Raw genomic sequence first — 22287 nt, forward strand, 5'->3', positions numbered from 1 at the left:
TGCATAGCAGTGGCTCTGGTTGGGGAACGGAAGGCACATAATTCAGGACTCGAGTAAGATGTAAGATGTGGTCATCGGATGAGCTCCTGCCCCACGGAAGCTTCATGGAAAAACTCCAAGGAATGTTCTTGGTCTGGATACTGTGCTTATGGTCCTACTAGGCCAGGCTCATAGCACAATGAGTAACCTATCAACTGGGGTGAAGGTCCCTGTTATGCCACCAGCTGATGGTGGGAAGTTGGAGCGAGTGGAGCTGATCTGTGTGGAAGTAGCTGTTGGAGAAAGGGGAGTCTTGTTGAGTCTCTAACCCACATACTAAGGAGTGCAGGCTCAAACCCATGTGTTTACGACTGCATAGAGAAAACTAGAACCTCAACAACATGAGATTTTTCAGCAACAGGGTTTATTGTTTAAATATTTACAGGAAATAATGTATTGAAAAAGTATCTCTTACAAAATTATTCAATATGCATGGATCACTTTTTTTGCATTTATATGCCACATTTTCCCCATGAGTAGTTATTTTTCTCAAAATCCTGAATTATTGGCTACACTGTGTTAAAGGCTCTAATTTTAGAGGTTTTACCCTAGACTTAGTTTCCTGATACAAAATCTGCCTGAAGTTCTCTCCACTGTGATTTCACGACTGCCATCTCATGTAAGAACTTTACTGCTGGCTGAGAAATACGTGATCACCGACACTGAGTGATGTGTACAGTCCGAATCCTCACATGTGCCCTAAATGCTTCTCTATGAACAAAGGGCTTCTCATGATTTTTCACTGCAATATGAATTGTTATTCCTCAAGAGCATTGATCCTCTTACATCTTGTGTTAGTGTTCTTTTAGACTTCACTGAGTCTTCTTGTGTGCACCATGTGCATACTGTTCACAGTGATTACAGACCTAGGGGCTTTCCCCTGTGCAGGCCCGATAATGTGTTTAAAGTTGAGAGCTGTTGCTGAAGCCTCTCCATTCCTTATGTTCACAGAGTGAGTTCTCTCATGTCTGCTATGGTTTTGCTGCGTAGATGTCACATGTAGGGACTTCTTCCATGTAAGTTTGTGGACGTCAAATGAGTAAGAATGACTAAAGGATCTTCTACATTGATTACAGTTTCTTCAGTGTTCAAGTCCTCTGGTGTGTTTAAATGTTAAAGCTATGGTTGAAGTCTCGCCCACATTCGTTACATTTTTAATATCCTGTTATCTAAGGTCAGAATATTTACTGAAGGCATTCATAATTTTCTCTCCATTGTGCGTTCCCTCGTGTCGTCTAAGAGCAGAACACTGACTGAAGGATTTCCCACAAAGATGACATTCGTATGGTTTTTCTCCAGTGTGAGTTCTCTCGTGTCGTCGAAGGGCAGAGCATTTACTGAAGGCTTTCCCACATAGATGACATTCATATGGCTGCTCTCCAGTGTGCGTTCTCTCGTGCTGTCTGAGGTTGGAGGACTGACTGAAGGCTTTCCCACATAAATGACATTCATATGGTTTCTCTCCAGTGTGAGTTAGATTGTGTTTTCTAAGGTCAGAGCTTTGAATAAAGGCATTCCCACAGATATGGCATTCATATGGTTTCTCTCCAGTGTGAGTCATCTCGTGTCTCCTAAGGCTCGAGCAATTACTAAAGGCTTTTCCACACAGATGGCACTCACATGATTTACCTCTAGTGTGAATTTGCTTATGTTGATTAAGGTACGACTGGTCACTAAGGGATTTTGGACACTGTTGACTGATATAAGGTGTCTTTTCTGTGTGAGTTAACAAATGCTGAGTCAACATGAAGGTATGAGTGAAATCTTCTTCCAAACCATTATATTCAAAGGGATCCTCTGGAGTATGAGATTTCTGCTTTTGGGAGAGAGATGAAAGGTTGTTAAAGCTTGGCCTACCTATCCATACATTCATTTTGCTACACAGGAATCCTAAACTAATCATTCAGTGATAGTCTCCAGTTAAAATCTTGCTAGTATTACTTGCATACAGATGATGTGTTTGTTACTCCCCTGCATAAAGATTTTCTCTTTTGTAGCATCCCAACTACAGAGCTTATAGATTACTTATAGATTAATTTAGAAGACTTCAATATGTTTCAAAGACTAGGCATACAATCAGTGTTTATGCAGTTGTCTTTTTTTTTTTTTTTTTTTTAAGATCTCAGGTTATGGTTTTGGGGCTGAGATTAATTTCTTCACTAAATTCAAACTATCCAAAACTTGATGCTCAAAGCTTAATCCCAACTTAATATGAATTAAGCTATTGTGCTCAATTACTAACACCCTATTTCTAGGTCTTTCGTTTGGATGACCAGGGTTACTACCCATGAAACTTACCACTGGCATGACTGTAGATGTGTCCTTCCTGCTGATATGTTGTGTGGCTATCAATTCTTGTTCTTTAAGGGCACTTTCCCTGCCTAAAATAACTGAAAACAAAACAAGACCAAATATTTAGAATGGCAGCAGGGGAATGAAAATGTTGAAAAGCACCAAGGCCCATGTGAGTATGTTTCAAAAACTGGCACTTCGATGGAGCAAATATGTCAAATGAAGGAATACTCTAGGAATACTAATTCACAAAGATTTTCAGGACTGAATTATGAAAAAATTATAATGAAGGTAATAGGGAAAGAGAAGGGAAACCTTCAAAGGGCAATATTAGGGCAGGAGTTACTGCCCTAATATTTGTTAAGTACATGAATATGCTTCCCCTAAAGCCAAAAAAGACACTGGCAAGAGGAAACATAAATTGTGATTGACACATGGAAGGAATAATGACAACATCTGAAGAATTTTGCTTCAATGTCCTTCCTCTACATTTTAGAAAATATAACTCACTTGACAAAATCTTCAGTTGGTATTTCCAAGAACATACTACTGAGTAGGCACCTCCTCATACTGAAGCACAGGTCCCTGCTGCTCACCTGGACTCTGGCCTTGGAGAAATCCAGTTCCTTCTCTCCACAGCTCTTCTCCTTGCTCCAACGGGAAAATCACATCTGATTTGCAATGCTGATATCCTGTTCATTGAAAAAAGGTACATGGATTTTGAATTCTGCACTAATAAAAGTCCTCTCCTTCTCAAAAGCTAATTATCATCATCAAGTCCAGGACAGGCTACTGAGGAAGAATAAGGAGAACACTGAAGTCCAGTCCAAGCAACAACTTGAATGGAAAAAACACTGAAATCCAAATGTGTGTCCAAAATAGTGAAGACCTCTGGATGCTGATCCATGCCCAAATTCAAAGACAGAATGCAGAATCTTCAGTCTTTTCAGAAATGGAGAAATTAAATGTCTCCACAGTGGGCTGAATATTACTTTCAAAAGACACCAAATGAACTTGGCAAGAATAATCAAAAATAGTTCTATTTTTGTCACCAGTCTAGCTTCACCCTTGACGTAGTGACTACAGCAGAATAACTATTTAGAAAATGTTTAATCAGTTTGTTTATGCATTCAGAAATATTGACTTCCCCAGTTCTGCTCTGGGAGTTAGAGACTGACTAGCAACAAAGACATTAAATGGTGATCAAAATTATATTCTAGGGGGGTGACAAACTAGATGTAGTAAAATATAAAGAAACTACTTTCAAGTAAGGTCTATGAAAGATTCAGGGTAGAGAGTGGAGTGGGTATGCAGGTACGCAGAAGCTGTTCCAGATACTTGTTGATTGACTAACCTCCTACCCACCCATCTATGTATGTATATGCGTTGGCAGACTCACCCAGGGAGAGCAGATGACGTATATTTTCCAGCATGACATCCCTGAACAGTTTTCGCTGGGATATGTCCAGCAGGGCCCACTCTTCCTTGGTGAAGTCTACAACTACATCTTCAAATGTCACTGACTCCTAAAACATCATGGATATTCTGTTTTAGACAGAGCATTCCCTACTGACATCCAGAGTGGGAGTTGAGATGACAGCACTGAGGAAGAGGATGGAGGAGCTGGGTGTGTAGAAAGATCAAACTGAGTCTGGGGTTCCTGTCAGTTCATTCTCGGTGCTGAACTGCCATCTGCCTTTCAGATACGTTACAGAGATACAGTCTGAATTAATAAAACTTTATTATAAGGGAATATCACATGAAGTGTGATATAACCTGGGTTTTTTTTTTTTTTTCTTAACTGATAATTATGGGGGCGCCTGGCTGGATCAGTCAGTAGAGTTTGCAACTCTTGATCTCTGAGTCATCAGTTCAGGTCCCATGTTGGGTGTGGAGCCTATTTACAAAAATAAATACATAAAGTCTAAACCAAAAACTGGTAATTATAATTTCACACACAGGATTATAAAACTGAAAAACAAACTGAGGGTTCTAGAGGGGAGGGGGGTGGGGGGATGGGTTAGCCTGGTGATGGGTACTAAAGAGGGCACGTTCTGCATGGAGCACTGGGTGTTACGCACAAACAATGAATCATGGAACACTACATCAAAACCTAATGATGTAATGTATGGTGATTAACGTAACAAAATTTAAAGAGGAAAAAAACTGGCACCTGAAAATTCATAACTACACCTCACTTTCTGATTAACTTCAAGTAACTTTACAGACTCGTTGTAAGGCAAACACTAACCATGACTTGCCACTTTTAAACCATGACGCTCTTCCCGTAAGATGAACCTTTAATAACCTATTAGGAGACTGAAAGACCCAATGAACTAATGCATGAAGTTCTTCCTAAGTAAACACGTATTAAATACAAGCCATCCATCTATTACTCATTAAAATATTCAAGAACCTTGAAACCGTCTCTAACATTCTTCAGAAAGGAACACGTTTCATACAGAACTCAGTATACACAGTGTAGTCTTGTCAACTCTGCAGGCTCAGGTGTTCATAATAAGCTGTGAGGTCCGAAGAGAAGACTCAGCCCGGAACCTCTGAGACAGCTCTACTGAAGGGTCCTAGCCTGACCGCTCCCGTGTTACGAGGACTCCTCATTTTCTCTGGGCCTTAGACACCAGTTATCACCTGTCTTGTCCCCCTACTAAAGGAGAACAGAAGCCTCTTGACTCGTTTTGCTTTATGTAGTTCTTAAAAAGTTTCTGCAGGATCTTAAATTTTACTCTACTATATACCCTTCTCCTGAATATACAGCCACAATTATGGACTTAATACTCCCTATACACTAATTACAGAAAGGTAAAATATGTGACTGGGGGCAAGAATGATAAGAAGTTTCCAAAAGTGCAAATATATCCTCTCAAAATTTTAAAACTGGGAAAATATGAGTGATCCCTCATGCCTTTTGTGGCCTCACCTTCTCGTGCACTCCCTTCAACACTCCACAGCCCTCACCCAGCACCTGAAACACTGGGCTCCTGGGAAGGCCTCCCTGTCGGACCCCAGTATTCTTCTCCTTGCTCACCTCTTCACCACAACCCTTTATGAAAGGATCCTTAGAGCCAATACCATGATTAATGAGTGAATTATTTCCCAATGAGGATATGGACAGAGTTAGAGAAAACAAACTTCTTTCTTCTATGGAGGCTGGGATAAACTAGTGTGATATTAGGAAGGTTACTAGTTACTGAGGAGTTTCTGACTCATCATAACCATCCCAGAGTTCTGGGGAAATCTCACCGGAGCCCAGATCCCTGAGGACTTCCTGACTGCACTTGAACATTCAGGCCAAAAGGAAAAACTCGCCCATCTGATGGCACGAGGCCGTTATTTCAGCAAAGAGGCTTCCCTACTCACCAGTGGCTGCATTGTCAATAACTCAGTTGCCAGGTTCCTTTCTCTGGGTTTTCACTCACAGACAGCCCAAGCACTAAGCAGGCAAAGCTGAGGATGGAGAAAGAAGCCATGAGACTCCCGTCCTGTGCACAATTTCCAGTCTCACCTGTCACGAAGCCCCAAACCTTACCTGGGTGTGACCCCCAGCCTAACCAACAAACATGCAGTGCAGTCTACAAGAAAAGCAGAGGACTCGCTTCATCTCCCATGGTCAAAAGAAGACTAGGACTACAGTTGCTAATAAAAAACATACAGAGATTTCATGAATAACAACATTGAAAGTATTGAGTTGTATAGGTTAATCAGCCCACAGCATCCAGAGTTATTTAATTCCCTCCCTGATTCCAAAGCCTAGAGATCCTGGATTCAGGCCTCACATCGATTTTTGTTTCCATCTGTAGGTAAACACTGGAATTGCTCAGATTTCGTTATTCTCATACTCAAGCAGGGGTTCCCCAGCATCCATGGCGGCCTTCTGGAGCCACACTCTCTTCCTGCTCTCCCTCAACTCTAACTTTTAGATCTGTTGCCCATGGATTTGGATCGCCAAAAAACTAAACAGTCTATTTTATGACAGGGTTCATCAATTCAAGGACTTATTCCATTTGGAGGGATCAGTGGCACTCATTCTGCAAGTCTGTTCCTGAAAAATCCCCTGCATCAGAAAGGAGGAATTTATGAGCCATACTGTTCCTGTCATTTACTGTCCCAATCCTCTCTTCCAAGGACGTCCAGATAATACAGAATGGCTGTGGTTTGGGAGGAAATCTAGTTGCTCTACCTGATTATTTTAGTAAAGTGGTAAAACTGAAGTCCTTGAAATCCTGTTCTATGTTAATCTTCATGAGCTGCACTATGCCTGCATTATTACACACACACACACGTATATATATGTATATGGACATTTACATACATACACACAAATGTGTGTGAGACACACACAGTGAGAAAGCATGTATAAACTGTAAATTCTCCCTTAAAATACCAATAATTAAATGTATTTCATGGGAAAATGATGTTAATGTGTCATAAACAAGAGTAGGATTAACTCACCCATTTGTACCTGAGGTCAAGAAAAAGGAAAAAAAAAAAAATTTGTATCAAATGTGACTCTACTTCGATATTTACATGTATTCGTTTATTTCATCCTCACAAGAAACCTGGTGATTTTACCAGTTTAACAAGTGAAATGAACAGAGAGGTTCAAAAAACTTAAATAATGTAACAAAGTTACACAGCTAGGAAATAACCTGTCTGTATTTTAATTTTGCTCTGCCTCTCTCCTGTGCTCAAACTCCGTAAGGATTACCCACCACACCTAGGTTTTACCTGGAATATCACATCACTTCTGACTTAATCAGAAGCCCTACTGTTATTACAACTTCTCCTTACTTCTTCACAGAAATTACACCCCATATCCAGTTCTCCGTACATGGGAACCTCCGTGTACTGACCACTTCTCAAACATCTGGCTTTCTCCCTTTTCATTTTTCCTACCCACTTTAATCCACACTGACTCATTTCAACAGGCACTTATCAGGACCAGCGCTTTCTATGTTCCCTGGACTATTAACCACATTTCCCCATCAAGACCTCAACAGCAGGTGACTCCATGTACCTGCCTTTCCTGTGACTGCATCTGACACACATGGCTAATAAGTTGAACCTGGTCTAAAAACAGAACTACTACTCCTAGGGGTTTTCGAATGTGTCTGGCAACTCTGAATCATTCTTCCATGCTCCCATAAATATTTCAAATCTTACCATGCCTTCTGATGCTACACATTCTCACCTTTCAAGAGGTAAGATTATTCCCCACTATACATACTGTGTTAGTTTGCCAAGGTTGCTGTAACAGAGTACCACTCACTGAGGGGCTTAAACAACAGAAATGTATTTTCTCACAATTCTGGCCGCTGGATATGAAAGATGTTGCTACGGTTGGTTTCTTCTAAGGCCTCCCCCGCTTAGCTTGTAGACGGCCATTCTCCCTGTCTCCACAAGGCCATCCCTCTGCACCTGTCTGGGCCCTGATTCTCTCTTCTTGCAAAGACACCACTCAAACGGGATTAGGGCCCACCCTAATGCCTCATCTTACCTCAATTGCCAGTTTTAAGGCCCAATCTCCAAATACACTCTGAGGGTTGGGACTTCACCATTTGACTTTTGGGAACACAAAATTCAGTCTATAACAGAGATGAATTACATAAGGTGACACACTAACTCAGTTTCTCATCATAATCTCTACAAATATTCCCACATTCGCATCCATTGGCTATTCCTTTTCTCCCATCAAATAAAAGTTGTGCTACCTCTAAGTCCAAAGTCTCCCAACTGAATTCCTTTCTCTCCTGTTTTTTTGAGAACTATATTATTGTTTATAAATTAAATCTCCTTTCCCAAAAACCTGTCCATCTCTCCACAATCAATTCCCCCATCATTTAAGTTCATTATATCTCTTGTAACTTGAAGCAAAAATTTCCTCTGAACCTATTTTCTCTCCAGTTCCTGCCCTTCTAACCTCCCTTCAAAATCAAACTGGAAATGCAGTTGTCCTTTGCTCACATCCTCCTCTCCCTTTGACTTAAAAAGGCCACCACTGATTAGTTTATAAATATACATTGTTAACATCACTGATTGTCTCTCCATAAATAAATTCTTACATGGAAACAAAGAGGAGTTAAACCTTGACCTCCTTTGCAGAGCTTCTTCCCCTCTATACTCAGTCCTTCTCCCATGTCCTCTGTAAAGAATTCCTCAATCCTCTTGGAATGTCTCAAGACAATGTGAGAGCCTGTCTCCTTTTATACCATGTCCTGGCAGGCTCACGCATTTCTTCAGTTGTTCCAGTTTTTTCTATTGCTGTCTCTAAATTGAAAGTGACCAATTTCTTTTCTGGATTCCCATTTCTGAGTGATCATCTCTGCTTGCAAACTTACACCTAAAATGAAGTATTTCTTGAGACAATAACTCCATCCCTCCAAATACAGAAATTACTCCTTTGTCTGAATCTTAGTTAATGGCTGGCTACATCTGAGTATTGACATTTTATTTTATTTATTTATTTTAAAATTTTATTTATTTGACGAGAGAGAGAGCAAGAGCAGGAACACAAGCAGGGGCAGAGGGAAAGGGAGAAGCAGGAAGCCCAACGCAGAACTCGATCCCAGGACCCTGGGGCCATGACCCAAGCTGAAGGCAGACGCTTAACGACTGAGCCACCCAGGCGCCCTGGGTATTGACATTTTAAATACCTTTACCAAATGAACAAACACACCGCTATTATTTCTAACCGGGACACTATTATAATTCTTCATTTCCACCCCCATCCACAAACTTCCCACCCCATACTCCTTCTACTCCAGTTTCAGTTTAAATCCCCATTACACAGAGATACTTTCATTAAACTACAACCAAAGTGTTTCCCTTGCCCTCTGCCTTGACATTTTCAAATAGAACCACTATTCTTTTATGTCACTCATGGAATTTGTTTTATATTTATTTATGCTGTCCTCTCAAAGTTCTAAATGCACAAAAATCTACCTATATATGGTGGAGTTAGGCAAGTTTCCCTGTGACCATTACATCTGAGTGATAACAGAGAGAAATTCTATGTCCATGGTAAGGAAACCTGCCCCCAAGTGCCTGCAGTCAGATAAACCATCACTTTCTGATTATAACTTCCTCCCTGAAATATAGGAGTCTTCTTTCCTGGTAAAAATTCTATCCAGTACTTACCCAAACCCAAATAGATGGAAAGGCTAATGAAGCCAACTCTTTGAGGATGCAACCACCACACAAAGGACCTCAGAGTTTCTTTCTCACTCTAGATCAATCACCCTTTTGTGAAGGTGATTTATCTTTTTAAGCAGTTGATAACCTCATCAGTGGCATAAATCAAAAGACACACCCTGGTCTATCTGGATGCCAGTCAATATAAACCTAACTGAGGCAGGACTTTCTAACAAAATCTTTTCTAATTAGGTAAATCATATAGATACAATTAAGGAAAACACATGATGCCCCTTCTTTTTCTCTAATGATACTTTTTAGAGTTGTTTTAGGTTCATCACAAACTGAGCAGAAAATACAGTTCCTATATACCTCCTGTCCCCACAAAAGAATGGCCTCCCCCACTATCAGTATCCCACACCAGAGTGGTACATTTGTTACAACGGATGAACCTACACTGATACATTATCACCCCAAGCCTTAGTTTACATTACTGTTCACTCTTGGTGCTGTACCTTCTGTTGGTTTTCAGAAATGTGTAATGACAGGTATCCACCGTTCCAGCATTAAGAGTATTTTCACTGCTCTAAAAATCCGCTGTGCTCTGCCTATTCATCCCTGCCCGATTGTTTTACTGCCTTCATAGTTTCACCTTTTCCAGAATGTCGTATAGTTGGGATCACACAGTATGTACTTTTCAGATTGGCTTCTTTTACTTAGGCATTTAAGGCACCTCCATGTGTTTTCACGGGCTTGATAGCTCATTTCTTTTTACCACTGAATAATATTCTAGTGTTTGGATATACCATGGTTTATTTATTCATCACCCCTGGAAGGACATTTTGGTTGGTTCCAAGTTTTGGCAATTATGAATAAAGTTGCTACGTTCACGTGCAGGTTTTTGTGTGGACGTATGTATTCCAGCTCATTTGGATAAATAGCAAGAAGCATGACTGCTGGATCACATGGTAAGAGTGGGTTTAATTTTGTAAAAAACTTCCCAACTATCTTCCAAAGTGGCTGTACCAGTTTGCATTCCTACCAGCAGTGAATTAGAGTTCCTGGTGCTCTATATCCATAACAGCATTTGGCGGTCTCGGTATTTTGGATTTTCCCCAATCTGATGGCACATAGGGTATCTCATTTTTTTTTTTATCATGCATTTCCCTGATGACATATGATGTTGAGCGTATTTTCATATGCTTGTTTTCTATCTGTATCTTCTTTGGTAAGGTGGCTGTTCAGATCTTTTGCCCATTTTTTAATGGAGTTGGTCATTTTCTTATTGTTGATTTTTAAAATATTTTATATATTGTGAATAAGTCCTTTATCACATGTGTTTTGCAAATATTTTCTTCCAGCTTGTGGCTTGTCTTCTCATTTTCTTGACAGTGTTTTTCACAAAGCAGAAATTTTTAATTTTAATCCAGTTCGCTTATCAGTTACTTCTTTCATGGATCTTACCTTTGATATTATAAAGTCATTGTCAAACTCAAGGTCACCTAGATTTTTTTTCCCCTGTGTTTTAGGAGTTTGATATGTTTAGATCTGTTGTGTGCTTTTGAGTTAATTTTTTAGGAGTATAACGCCTGTGTCTAGACTCAGTTTTGTTTTATATATGGATTTCCAGTTGTTACCTGCCCCCTCATTGTTGAAAATATTTTTATTGTATTATTTTTGCCCCTTGGTCAAGTATCAGTTGACGGTATTTGTGTGTTCTTCTGCGCTCCCTATTGTGTTTCATTGATCTAGTTGTCTGTTTCACCAATAGATTATATCCTTTAATTCTTCATCCTTCTAAAGGTCTCAAAAGCAACCTTCATCTCTTTTTCCCAGAGGCCTCACCATTTGGTGGACTTCGGTTGTTATGGGAAACACTGGAGAAAAGCTAAAGCAAGAGCTCTATCCTGCTATTAGATTTTATTTATTTATTTGAGAGTGAGTGAGCAGGGGGGAGGGGCAGGGGGAAAGTGAGTCCCAAGTGGACTCCAAGCTAAGCACAGAGCCCAAGGCATGGCTTGATCTCATGACCTGAGCTGAAACCAGGAGTCAGTTGCTTAACTGAGCCATCAGGCACCCCTCCTGCTATTTTTAAGAGGACTTGTAATCTGACAACTCTCAGACTCTGAGCATCATGGTGACTCCAAATAAATAGAAACATTTATGCTTAAAATATATACTCAGGTATCTAGAGTGTGTACATTTGCTCCCAAGAAATAGAAAAACAATTCAGGTCTCTTCATCAGATTTAGCTGATTGATGCCTAAGGACTGCAAAACCCTACAAGCTTCCACAATATTGGGGCTTCCTAGAATAAATTATGTAGCTTCATTATTGGTTTTCCTATAAATAGGATGTGCTTTGTTTTTGAAAAGTTTCAAAGAATTAGGACATATCTTAAGGTACACTGAGATCTAGAGATATAAAGGAACAAATTATTTTTGAAGAGAAATCATTCAGTCTACATCTTAAATACAAGCATTTGATTTAGAAAAAATTGTCATTGGCATCCTTGTTATCATCACTGCCACCATCACCATCATCAAATGCTGTGCACTAAGGCCAAAAGAATGTTGAACCAGGTGCTCCTGAAGCCACATGGTTCAGAGGTCAAGGGCCAAGGCTCTGGTCTCAGCCTGCTGGGGCCCCAGCCAGGCTCCCCTATATGCTGGGTGATGCACAAACTGATTGATGGCCCTGACTCCTTCCTAGGACTGTAGAGAGGCAAAAATGTATTTTAATGAGTGTCGTTTTCACACTTGAGTCACTGCTGTTAATTACTTATATCTGGGCCAGTAAAGGCAAACTGCAGCTAAGTAGGCAGAAGTACAACGGCTCAGAGGATTTGGGATATATCTGTGAACCGCTCTCCACAGCCACCTGAGCCCATGTTTTCCCATCTGTTGTCTTACAAGTGTGTCTTTCATAGTCTTTTGGATGGATGGATCTCCCGTAGAAATATAATCCAGTAAAGAACAGTGAACTGTTAACACAGAGGAAGCAGTATAAAAAACAAAAACAGGGCGCCTGGGTGGCTCAGTCGTTAAGCGTCTGCCTTCAGCTCAGGTCCTGGTCCCAGGGTCCTGGGATCGAGCCCCGCGTCAGGCTCCCTGCTCTGCGGGAAGCCTGCTTCTCCCTCTCCCACTCCCCCTGCTTGTGTTCCCTCTCTCGCTGTCTCTCTGTCAAATAAATAAATAAAATCTTTAAAAATAAATAAAAAATAACAAAAACACAAAAGTCACCTTATATTCTCTACTAAAAGTGCTGATAATCCCATGATACAATCTTGGGCACCATTTAAAACATAAAATAGCCATAGTGCAATAGTGAGGAAGACTTGACAGTAGCCTAACATCAGCACCAAACTTAGGGGACCCTAACTCACACCAATCACAGTCCTCAGAGGCTGAGAATCCCCTGGAGAACGTGGAAGTGAGAAAGACACCCGAGCAGTCCTTCCTTTCAGTCTGGGATGGACACCAGGAGTCCGCATTTTTGACAAGCACACCAGGGACTGTGATGTGGAGTGGAACCCTGAAAAACGTGATAGAGTGGCTTATAAGCTAAAGACATTCTTAATATGGGCTCAGGTTCCCATCAGACATGGCCAGATCCACCACCTCATACTCACTCACTCATCCCTGGTTGCACTGAAATCATCATATGCCTTATGTCTGCCTCGTTCATGGGCCACGTGCCAGCTGGCTTTAGCCCTTTTACTAGAACCTCCCTCCCACCCCCAACTTGGCATTCTTGAACTGCCTTACTCTTTAAGATCTGTTTACATATCATATCCCCTTTGAAGGATATGATCACCTTCCCTGAACATTTAGTCTAATGTGGGTGCCAAACCTCCCCATTTTCCCAGGAGGGCACTTAGGACACCTCCCTGCAACGGCTAGCCTGACTGTCTGCTACCCTGAGCTGTGTGAACTTAGCGGAGCAAGGGTAACACCTGTCTTGGCTCATCACTGTACTCGAGCCCCCTTACATTGTATGGGGATACGGAGAGATTCAGTGAATGTAAAAAAAGCAGTAATTTACGATCTAACAAAGCCCTTTGTTTTAGATAGATCAATGCAGGGCCAGACCTTAGTGCTCTGGTGGCACTGTTCTTGCTCACCCTTCTACCAGAAGCAACACTTTCCCCTTCTAACTGAAACCCAAAGGGATGGAACTACTTTCTCTGCTACAACCCCAGCAGTTTAACAATGAAGGCCTCCAGAGTGCAGGCTCAGGATCCAGGGCTCTTGCCTCCTAGTAGACTAGCCTGCCTCTGAGCTAGTGACAGGCCCTCTTTTGAGAATCTGTGAGGTTTTCTTTTCCCCTCCTCCAATTCAGTGGACTTGGGTTTGGTTTGCAAACTGATTTAAGTGTCAACCTCTATAGGAAATACCTGAATGGACTTAAGGTCAGAGGTCTTCCTGGGATCTACAGAGCTGTCCTAGCGCTGCTGCCAGGCTGATGAACTCTCTGCCGTCCATTTGCGCAGACAGTCCCCTTCCTACTACAGTATAACTGGAGATTCCTATCCCCATAATCTGTGGAGCTGCCCTGTACATATGATGGTGCAGTTCTGTCTGGGATAGCTGTAGAGGGAAGGCTGGATAAACATGAGCAAATTCTCCTGAATGTTTTACCATGGAAGTTTATGGGCTTTGTTTTTAGATTCAGAAATATTTAAGTAAGGATTTATTATTACACAGTGATGACTTTTCATCCAGAAAGCATTTTCTATACACAAGTAAATATAAATGCTTGAACATTCTCTAGAGAGCTCAATAAAACTATAACTTTTAAATCTGGTTTTAGTAAAATTGTTTTAAAAACACAAATCGATATACTGTTCTTTGTGGCTGTTATTTCTATGAAAAGCAAATTTCCTTGGTTAGATCAGGTGGATGTGAATTTTGTTTTTTTTTTTAAAGATTTTATTTATTTATTCATGAAAGACAGAGAGAGAGAGAGGCAGAGGGAGAAGCAGGCTCCCAAGGAACAGGGAGCCCGACGCAGGACTCGATCCCAGGACCCTGGGATCATGACCTGAGCTGAAGGCAGACGCTTAACCATCTGAGCCACCCAGGCGCCCGATGTGAATTTTGTTCTTGCAGTTATCTTATTTTCAATAAATAAAAGTCACCGTGGCAATATTACTGCTACAGTAATACCTTAAGAGTTCAAAAAGATCTATTGTATTAAGATCAAGAGCAACCACCCTCACATATTCCAGATAATTCAAGTCACTTGGATCAATCTGTTGGATTACTAGATCAATTATTTATTACATTTCTCATCAACCTACATACACTTTACTAAATAAAAATTCTGAGGCAACTGACCTTTATTTGATGCCTTGGGAAGCTTATCAATAAATAAATCTTAACTGGAGCTTTAAGGGACACCAGGCAAAATTCTGTGAAATTTAAATGTTCTAAATCAGCCTCAAAATAACTAACATGTTATGACTCATGTTATTATGAGGGAACTGTGTCAAAGGTGCCATAGAGCATGTGTCAGACACGTGACAGTAAAAAATGGTGCTGAATGTCATCCTTGGGGAAGTCCCACAGAATAAGCAGCTTTGGACTTAAATGAGAGTGAGGTCCTCGTACAATTGTTACTTCACAGATGCAGTAAATGGAGGCAAAGAGAAGCCAACTATCCAAGAAATGTCAGCTGTCCGTTCAACTCCTCACTTCCAGGCAACTGCTTCCAAGCCAGCACTGTAAAGGCTTTGAAGTGGTCAAGTGTCCCAGTAAGCTCTTTTCATATTTGGGACTTGTGTTACATTTCCCTCTGACAGTTCCTCCTTTTCAAAGGTCCTGGAGTTTGGAGTGTATAAAAATTCCCTTTCTGCTCTGGCATGGGACTGGAGTCCATCTTTTCTTTGTTTGAGATTAGGTAATGGCACTGTCTGGGTTTAGGATATTTTCCTCCTGCTGTTGAGAGAAATAACTTGTAACTAAGGACAGAAATAGCTGGATCATTCTTCCTTTGACCAGCCATCCAGGAACCTCTCTTTTCTGAATTTAAACTGACCACAGCGTTCACTTATGGTTAAAATAGAGGTCTGATTTGGACTACCATCCACCCATCCCCAAGCACCTTCATTATGTATTAGGGAAATTTCCAGTCATCAAGCTGTGGAACATAGAATATGTCCAAAAAAGCCTACATCCTCCACACCTAGTGACTGAGGATAAAATATCTTCTTACAGAAATGCGTAAGGGTTGAAGAGGCTGGACCACTTCAACTTTGGATATCTGCCTTGAGGCTTCTGCCTTGGCAGTATCCCAGAACGCCATCAAGACTGAATCACTGCTGGATCCACCTAACTCTAAAGAGGAATGATGCTAATACTGCAGCAAGAAAGTCATTCACAACCAGGGTTTTCCCTTGGGTCCTGACTGTGTAGAATCATGGAACTTCATTCACCATCACTGAGATCTTGAGCAGCACACAAGAGCTTTGTAGTTCAGCCCTTCTCAAGCAAATGGAACCACTGTGACGGGGCTGCTTTCATAAGGGAGTGGGTTGATCTCCCAACTATAAAAAGCTGGGTCCACTCAAGAGGTCACTGAGTCAGAGGCAGAAGGAGCTACCCTAATTGGCTTCCTTAAAAGGTAAGCCGGAGGATCCCAGTGAGATTGTCCTTTCACAGTTCCACCACTGTACTCCTACCCTGGGGCAACAAAGGAGAGTTACTAATTTTTTAAATACAGTCCCTTCAATGCCTCTGGTAGTTATGTTTGACTTGGCACGTACTAGCTCCCAAGAGTTGCTTATAAAATATTCAGGAGTTTTGTAAACTGGATGGTAAGCCCCTGTTAGCTTGAATTCTGCCACAGTATACAAGGAAATCAGCAATTGCTATAAATCAAGACTTTGTTTCAGAGAGTCAGTTACCTACTACACCAAGTGCCAGAGGCCACTACCCTGTAGGATTCCCTTTCCAACAGATCCACAGAATGTGGTTTCTCGCCTCCATTAGCAATTTCCTCCCTAACCCAGAACTCCCAATCCAGCAGAGGTGTCCATTCCAAGACTGTAAGCCTAAGGATTCTCTTGAACTTAGTTACATCTTCCAGCCCTGCTCTGTACAAAGTCTACGGATAACTCATAGATGGGCTAAGAAGCTATCTGCCAATATTGATCCAAATTGATGACACTGATCAATATTGATGACATATTGGGTGACAGGTATTCACTTATAGTCTTGCCATTTATTCAGAAGACCCTACAGGTTTGCCATTATCATCCTCACTTTTCCTTTTAGGAAACCAACTTATACAGGATTCACGTGACCTGACAAAACCCAGAAAGCAATTGGTTGAACTACTGGCTCATATTTATCTGGCTCAAAAGCCTGTTCCCTGACCACAGTGTATGATGAGTTAGGTCTTCTCATGGTTTCAAATGCCTGTGAAAAATAGGAACCCCAGAGGGATAACCATTGGGCAGGAAGGGAAAGGATAAAAAAGGATGCAGGGTGTGTAAGCGAGGGTGGTGAGAAGCGGAACTGAGTCATATTGTGTCTTCACTTCCACCCTTCGATGGGTGGGTTCGGGCTGGGACTGAAGGGAACTAGAGAGTGGAGAACTTTCTGCAGAAGAGCCTTGGTACCCTCTCTCCTGACATGGGGCATGGACTTCCAGGAACCTGGGGGTTTGGGGTCCGGGCATTTTAGGCACACAAAGAAGATGTGAGGGGTAGAGGGGAAGTCTTCAGCTGTGGGAGGAGTATTTGGCTCCAACGGCTGCAGTAAATCCATCCTTTCTAGTTGAGACTATACTTGGTTTGTGAGACCATTCACTCTCGTTCTGAGTTTCTAAAGCTTCTGAAGATGCTACTACTACTGCCTGTAGAAATTCATCTGAGAAGGAGTTTTAGGTTCTGGAATCCATCAACTTCAGAGAGGGCCATCATGAGCCCCTTATCTGACACTTAAGGAAATGTTTACCATTTCCAAGAAATGCAGAGCCTTCAGCTGGACAAGGTCACCACCTGTCACTGAAGGCAGGAACAGCGTCCAAGCCAACGTTCTGTTAAGAGTAGTGAAGAGTAGTCACTTTCCTCAAAGATCCAGGACTTTGAAATTTTAGAGTTGTGTAGTTCCAGATTTGTCAGGAATTGGGGGAGTTTTGGTGACTGGGAGTTTCCTCAAGTATGTAACATGCAACTACAGTTTAGTCAGATGGAGGCACTTCTTCCCAACTTCCTTAATTAAAGCTGGAATGATTTCAGAACCATTTATGCCTCAGCTCAGTAGCATCCCACACTCAATGACAGGAACCCTGATCCCATGTGTCGCCAGAAGAGAAGCCTTACCTGCAACAGCCAAACATTCTGATGATCAAAGGACTAAAATCAGCTGCCTTCAAGTTGAATCAGAGTGGAATGATTAATGTTCAGGGCTCCTGAACAATGTCAAAGCTCCACTGAGCCACCATATATATACCCTTTGAGAAGGCGAGGATGGGTTCTGTGTAAGAACTGCCATCCATATAAAGCAGATACCCTCAAGCACTTTCCCAAATAGAGTCCATACATACATACCCTGTAAGGTGTCAGGTACATGTCTCCATAGTGCAGAATGCTCAACTAGCATCTTCCAAAGCTTACAAACTCTGCAGAGGAAGAAAACTGACATTCATCTCCAAAGCTGATGAGAGCCCACAGTTTTACCTCTGGCCCCTTGCTGTCCTCCTCCATGGCTACAAGGCCAGAAAGTGGGTGGATACCTGCTCCAACTGTGCCCTCAGCCCTTATTCCAGTATTTTTTCTTTTAGGGCACTTGGACTAGGCCGTATGGCTCTATACCCCTCTGACACCTGCCTCTTCCCTGAGCTTTGAGATACTTGCCCTTCAGAATAGTGAGAACACCCCTCCCCTGGACATTGGTCCATACCTGGAAATCTGAATCTCTTCTGTAATGCACAGAAATGAGAATGTCCTCAGCATCACAGAGCCAGGCAGTGCCAAGGTGATTACCAAGCTTTGCTCTCTGCCCACTGTATACATGTACTGTGATGAAGAAATCAAAATCTTTTGCCTTCTTGGGTGAGCTGCGGGGTCTGAGGAACTGGAGAGTTGTTTAAATGTCTGCAGAGGTGACAGCTGGATTCTGGGCACTGTATCCTCTTATTTCCCTATGAGCCTCTCAGTGGAGAGGACAGAGCTTTGATTCAGATCTGAAAGAGAAACCATATATTAATACAGGGATCTGATAACTGGGGAAAGGTAGCCAATATCCAGGACACCATATTCTGTAAATATGGTTTACCAACTGAGTTATCCAGAACATATGGGAGAATCCAAGCAGAAGGAAAATCTAGGGAAACTAGTATCGCACCGGCCATGGGATTATGTTAGGTTTTGCCTTCGAGGCAAATTTAGATTGAAATGTAAAGTTATGTTTTACCTTTAGAATTTTTCTTCAAAGGAAATATAGGGATATCCAGGGAATCCCTACACATATAAAACAGGAAAGTCCTATGAGTTAAGGAAGACTTTACCTAGGTATCACTGTGTTTTGTCCATGTTTCCAAGTGGTAGGCATCAAAGAAGGTCATGAGTGGATCAAAACCATAAATAAAAAGCAGCTTCTCAGTAGCTGGTATTTCTTAGATTATGGAAAATGCCACCTAGGTTCCACAAACTTTCCAAATGTCCGGTTTTGAGTCAGGAAGAGGTGCTGCTATAGCATGACCCTGCATGTATTTCTCTGCAAACTACAAACATGAATTCATGGGGTTTAAGGTGAATTCAACTCAATGAAAATGCATGGGAAAAAAAATAGCACAGTAACTATTATAAAAAGGAAGAGGTAGGAGTGCAAAAGTAACTGAGTATTAATATTCAAAGAATCCTTTGCCTTGGAGCAAAGCATTTAAAAATCATCCAATAATTTTAGTAATGGATAAATAACAAATCATTAAAAACCTTAAAGAGAGGACGTCAAAGCAGAATTATAAGGATGAAAGAAATTACAAAGGAAGAAGGAAAAATGACTTGGCAAAGCTCCAAAACTTCCAAAAATAAAATAAAAGCCATTTAAAAGAGACCACATTGGGAGGTACAAGAAGGGAAAAGAGACACTGCTGAAAAGTCACTCATTAATGTTGCTGACAGGCTTAAAATGAGCAAAAGAGAAAAGGATTAAGTAAAAAACATTGAAAGCTGTGAAAAACAAGCCCTATAAAATTCATGTTACTGCTAAAGATTACAAAGGACATGATATGACAAAAAATAATTTCATGAATTCAATAAAGAAGTACTAAAACGTACAAAAATAAATTTGTGAGTTTGTGGAAAACACAGTTTGGATAAACGTATATAAAGCAATACAAAATAAGAGTGCCCCCCAAAGAGGCTGTAAATCAAAGATGAATGATTGGAGGATCGTTATAAATGCTCAAGTGAGATATGAGATGATATTCGGTGAATAAAATGTGATCATGAAGAATGCCTACAAAATCTTCAGGGGAACCAACTGTGACCGGTAATCTTAGAACCAAGTGAACTCTTCCTCAACTATCACAAGAGATGGATTTAGAGAAGATTTGTGTGTAAGTGTAACACACAGATGAATCAGCAATAATTTAACTAGTGGCACAGAGACTGTGCTGAGGACTAAAAAGGACTCACACTACAAGAAAGCAGTCAAAGCAAACATTTCAAAATGGGCTCTAGTGTGTAGTCAATAGAAACTGTCACCTGAAAGAGAAATTAAATGTATATTTAATAACATAGCCATACAAGCAAACTTTAGAATGAATGGTTCCAAGCTATTTATTCACACAACACTGTATTGAACAACTTCCCATCCAAGCAGGAAGAGTGACTTTAGGATGGTGACTTTGGTGACTTCAGGATGGATGATTACACAGCTTAGCCCCTCCCTCCAAATCCCTTAAAGAGTCACTAGGAAGAAGCCCTTCCTCATCCGCAGTATCACCTTGATATTTTTAGAGCACTGCTAACCATTAAGATTTCCCAGCCCTCTCCAGGCTATTTGGACACAGCTGCTTAGTTCTGGGGTGCAACATTTGTTTTCTCCATACCAAAACCATGTTCTCCAACAAATCTGCCAATAAAAATGACTGATATCTATACCCATTCACCCGTCTTTCCTTCCCTTTCAGAACTGCAATCTGGAAAAATGATGTTATTAAGTAAGCTGCCTTGAATCCCAACACCAGTTATGGGCCAGGCTATTCCAGGTACTAAGGAGATAAAAGTTTACAAGTTAACATAACCAAAATCATCTTGCTTTCTTGCCTCTTACTTTCTAGCAACACACTAATTGGAAAGCACAGGCAATTAGATATGAAGGAAGTATAAAACCAAAGCAAATGTATCTTTCAAATTAATACTATAATAGGAAAACCTTTCAAATCCAACCTTTCATAATTTTTCACACACCCCTTCCCCCAGGAACAGTGTGGGTCCACGGCATGGGAGTACCTGAAATTTGGACTTTTCAAAACTCGGTCACACGCCTCAGATAAAAAGGCTCGGCCATGGGCAGTGTGAACGCAGCGATCAGATGGAAACCAAGGTCACAAATAGGCCAATTGATTTCTCTTCTGGGAGGGTTCGCTGAAGAGCTGGGGGGCTGAACTTTTAGCTCCCAGGCTAGAGAGCAGGAAGCAGCCATCTTCATCTGTCCCATCAGTGCTGAAAGCCTTCAGGGAGCAAAGGAGGGACACAAAATGGAGGCTGGAGCCTGGAAGCTGGTACAGCAGCCCTGCCCACACTGCATCCTGGAGAGGCATTTCCACTGAAACAAGACAGCCTGAGAATCAGTGCAGCAGGCCCCTCCCCCAGAAGATGGCACAGACAACTAGGTCCCACCAAATTTATTGATTACATAGAGTGCTGCAAAGCTTCAACTCTAGGGAAATAGAATTGAGCTTCCTTTCTACATTCTTTATTTTTTTATATTTTCCAAGTCCTTTTATTTTTTATTATTCTTATTTATATATTTTAAATACATATAATTTTTTTGCATACTTTCATTTCATTTTTTTATTTTGGGTTCTAGATTCTTTTAACAAGCAGAACAAAACACACCCAAGGATCTAGTTTTTTTTTCCTTGCTTTTTTGTTTTTGTTTTCCTATTTTTTCTTTTTCTTTGTTTTTTGCTTTGTGTTTTTTTTCTTCTTTTTTCTCTTTCTTCATTTTTTTCTGGATAAAATGACAATGACCCCAAAAGGAAGAACACGAGGTAGAACTCACAGCTAGGGATTTAATCAATATAGATATAAGTAAGATGTCTGAACTAGAATTTAAAACAATGATTATAAGGATACTAGCTGGGCTTGAAGAAAGCATAGAAGACAACAGAGAATCCCTTACTGCAGAGACAAGAGAACTAAAATCTGGTCAGGCCAAAATTAAAAATGCTATAACCGAGTTGCAAACACAAATGCAGGCCATAAAAATGAGGATGGATAAACCAGAGGAGCAATCAGTGATATAGAAGATATCATTATGGAAAATAATGAAGCTGAAAAGAAGAGGGAAAGAAAGGTAATGGACCATGAAGGCAGACTTAGGGAACTCAGTGACCTATTAAAACGTAATAACATTTGTATCATAGTAGTCCTGGAAGATGAAGAGAAAGATAAAGGGGCAGAAGGCTTATCTGAACAAACTATAGCTGAAAACTTCCCTAATCTGGGGAAGAACACAGACATCAAAATCCAAGAAGCACAGAGAACTCCCATTAAATTCAAAACCCGTCCATCATCAAAGCCTATCATAGTTAAATTCACAAAATATGCAGACAAGAAAAGAATCC

General features: G+C 41.0%; 1 protein-coding gene across 9 annotated transcripts in view; it reads right to left on the minus strand.

The window, feature by feature from the left end:
• Positions 1-409: 409 nt before the first annotated feature.
• The window catches only part of LOC112834616 (uncharacterized), a 36240-nt gene continuing 14362 nt past the window's right edge, over positions 410-22287 (minus strand). For 3 of the 9 annotated variants that reach the window (XM_025886068.2, XM_025886069.2, XM_073902264.1), the window contains 5 exons: positions 18390-18672; positions 18038-18108; positions 2928-3023; positions 2338-2429; positions 410-1855 (listed from right to left, as the gene is read on the minus strand). In XM_025886068.2, coding sequence (XP_025741853.1) covers positions 1205-1855; positions 2338-2429; positions 2928-3023; positions 18038-18108; positions 18390-18502 — 1023 coding nt within the window. In that variant the 5' untranslated portion in view covers positions 18503-18672 and the 3' untranslated portion in view covers positions 410-1204. Of the gene's footprint in view, positions 1856-2337; positions 2430-2927; positions 3024-3730; positions 3858-5709; positions 5797-18037; positions 18109-18389; positions 18673-18996; positions 19148-20947; positions 21169-22287 lie in introns of those variants that run through there. The other 6 variants (XM_073902265.1, XM_025886074.2, XM_073902263.1 and 3 more) reach the window with 6 other exon arrangements.

The sequence above is a fragment of the Callorhinus ursinus genome, unplaced genomic scaffold, assembly GCF_003265705.2.
Source record: "Callorhinus ursinus isolate GAN/ISIS: 27379988/994484 unplaced genomic scaffold, GSC_fseal_2.0 scaffold17, whole genome shotgun sequence".
Lineage (NCBI taxonomy): Eukaryota > Metazoa > Chordata > Mammalia > Carnivora > Otariidae > Callorhinus > Callorhinus ursinus.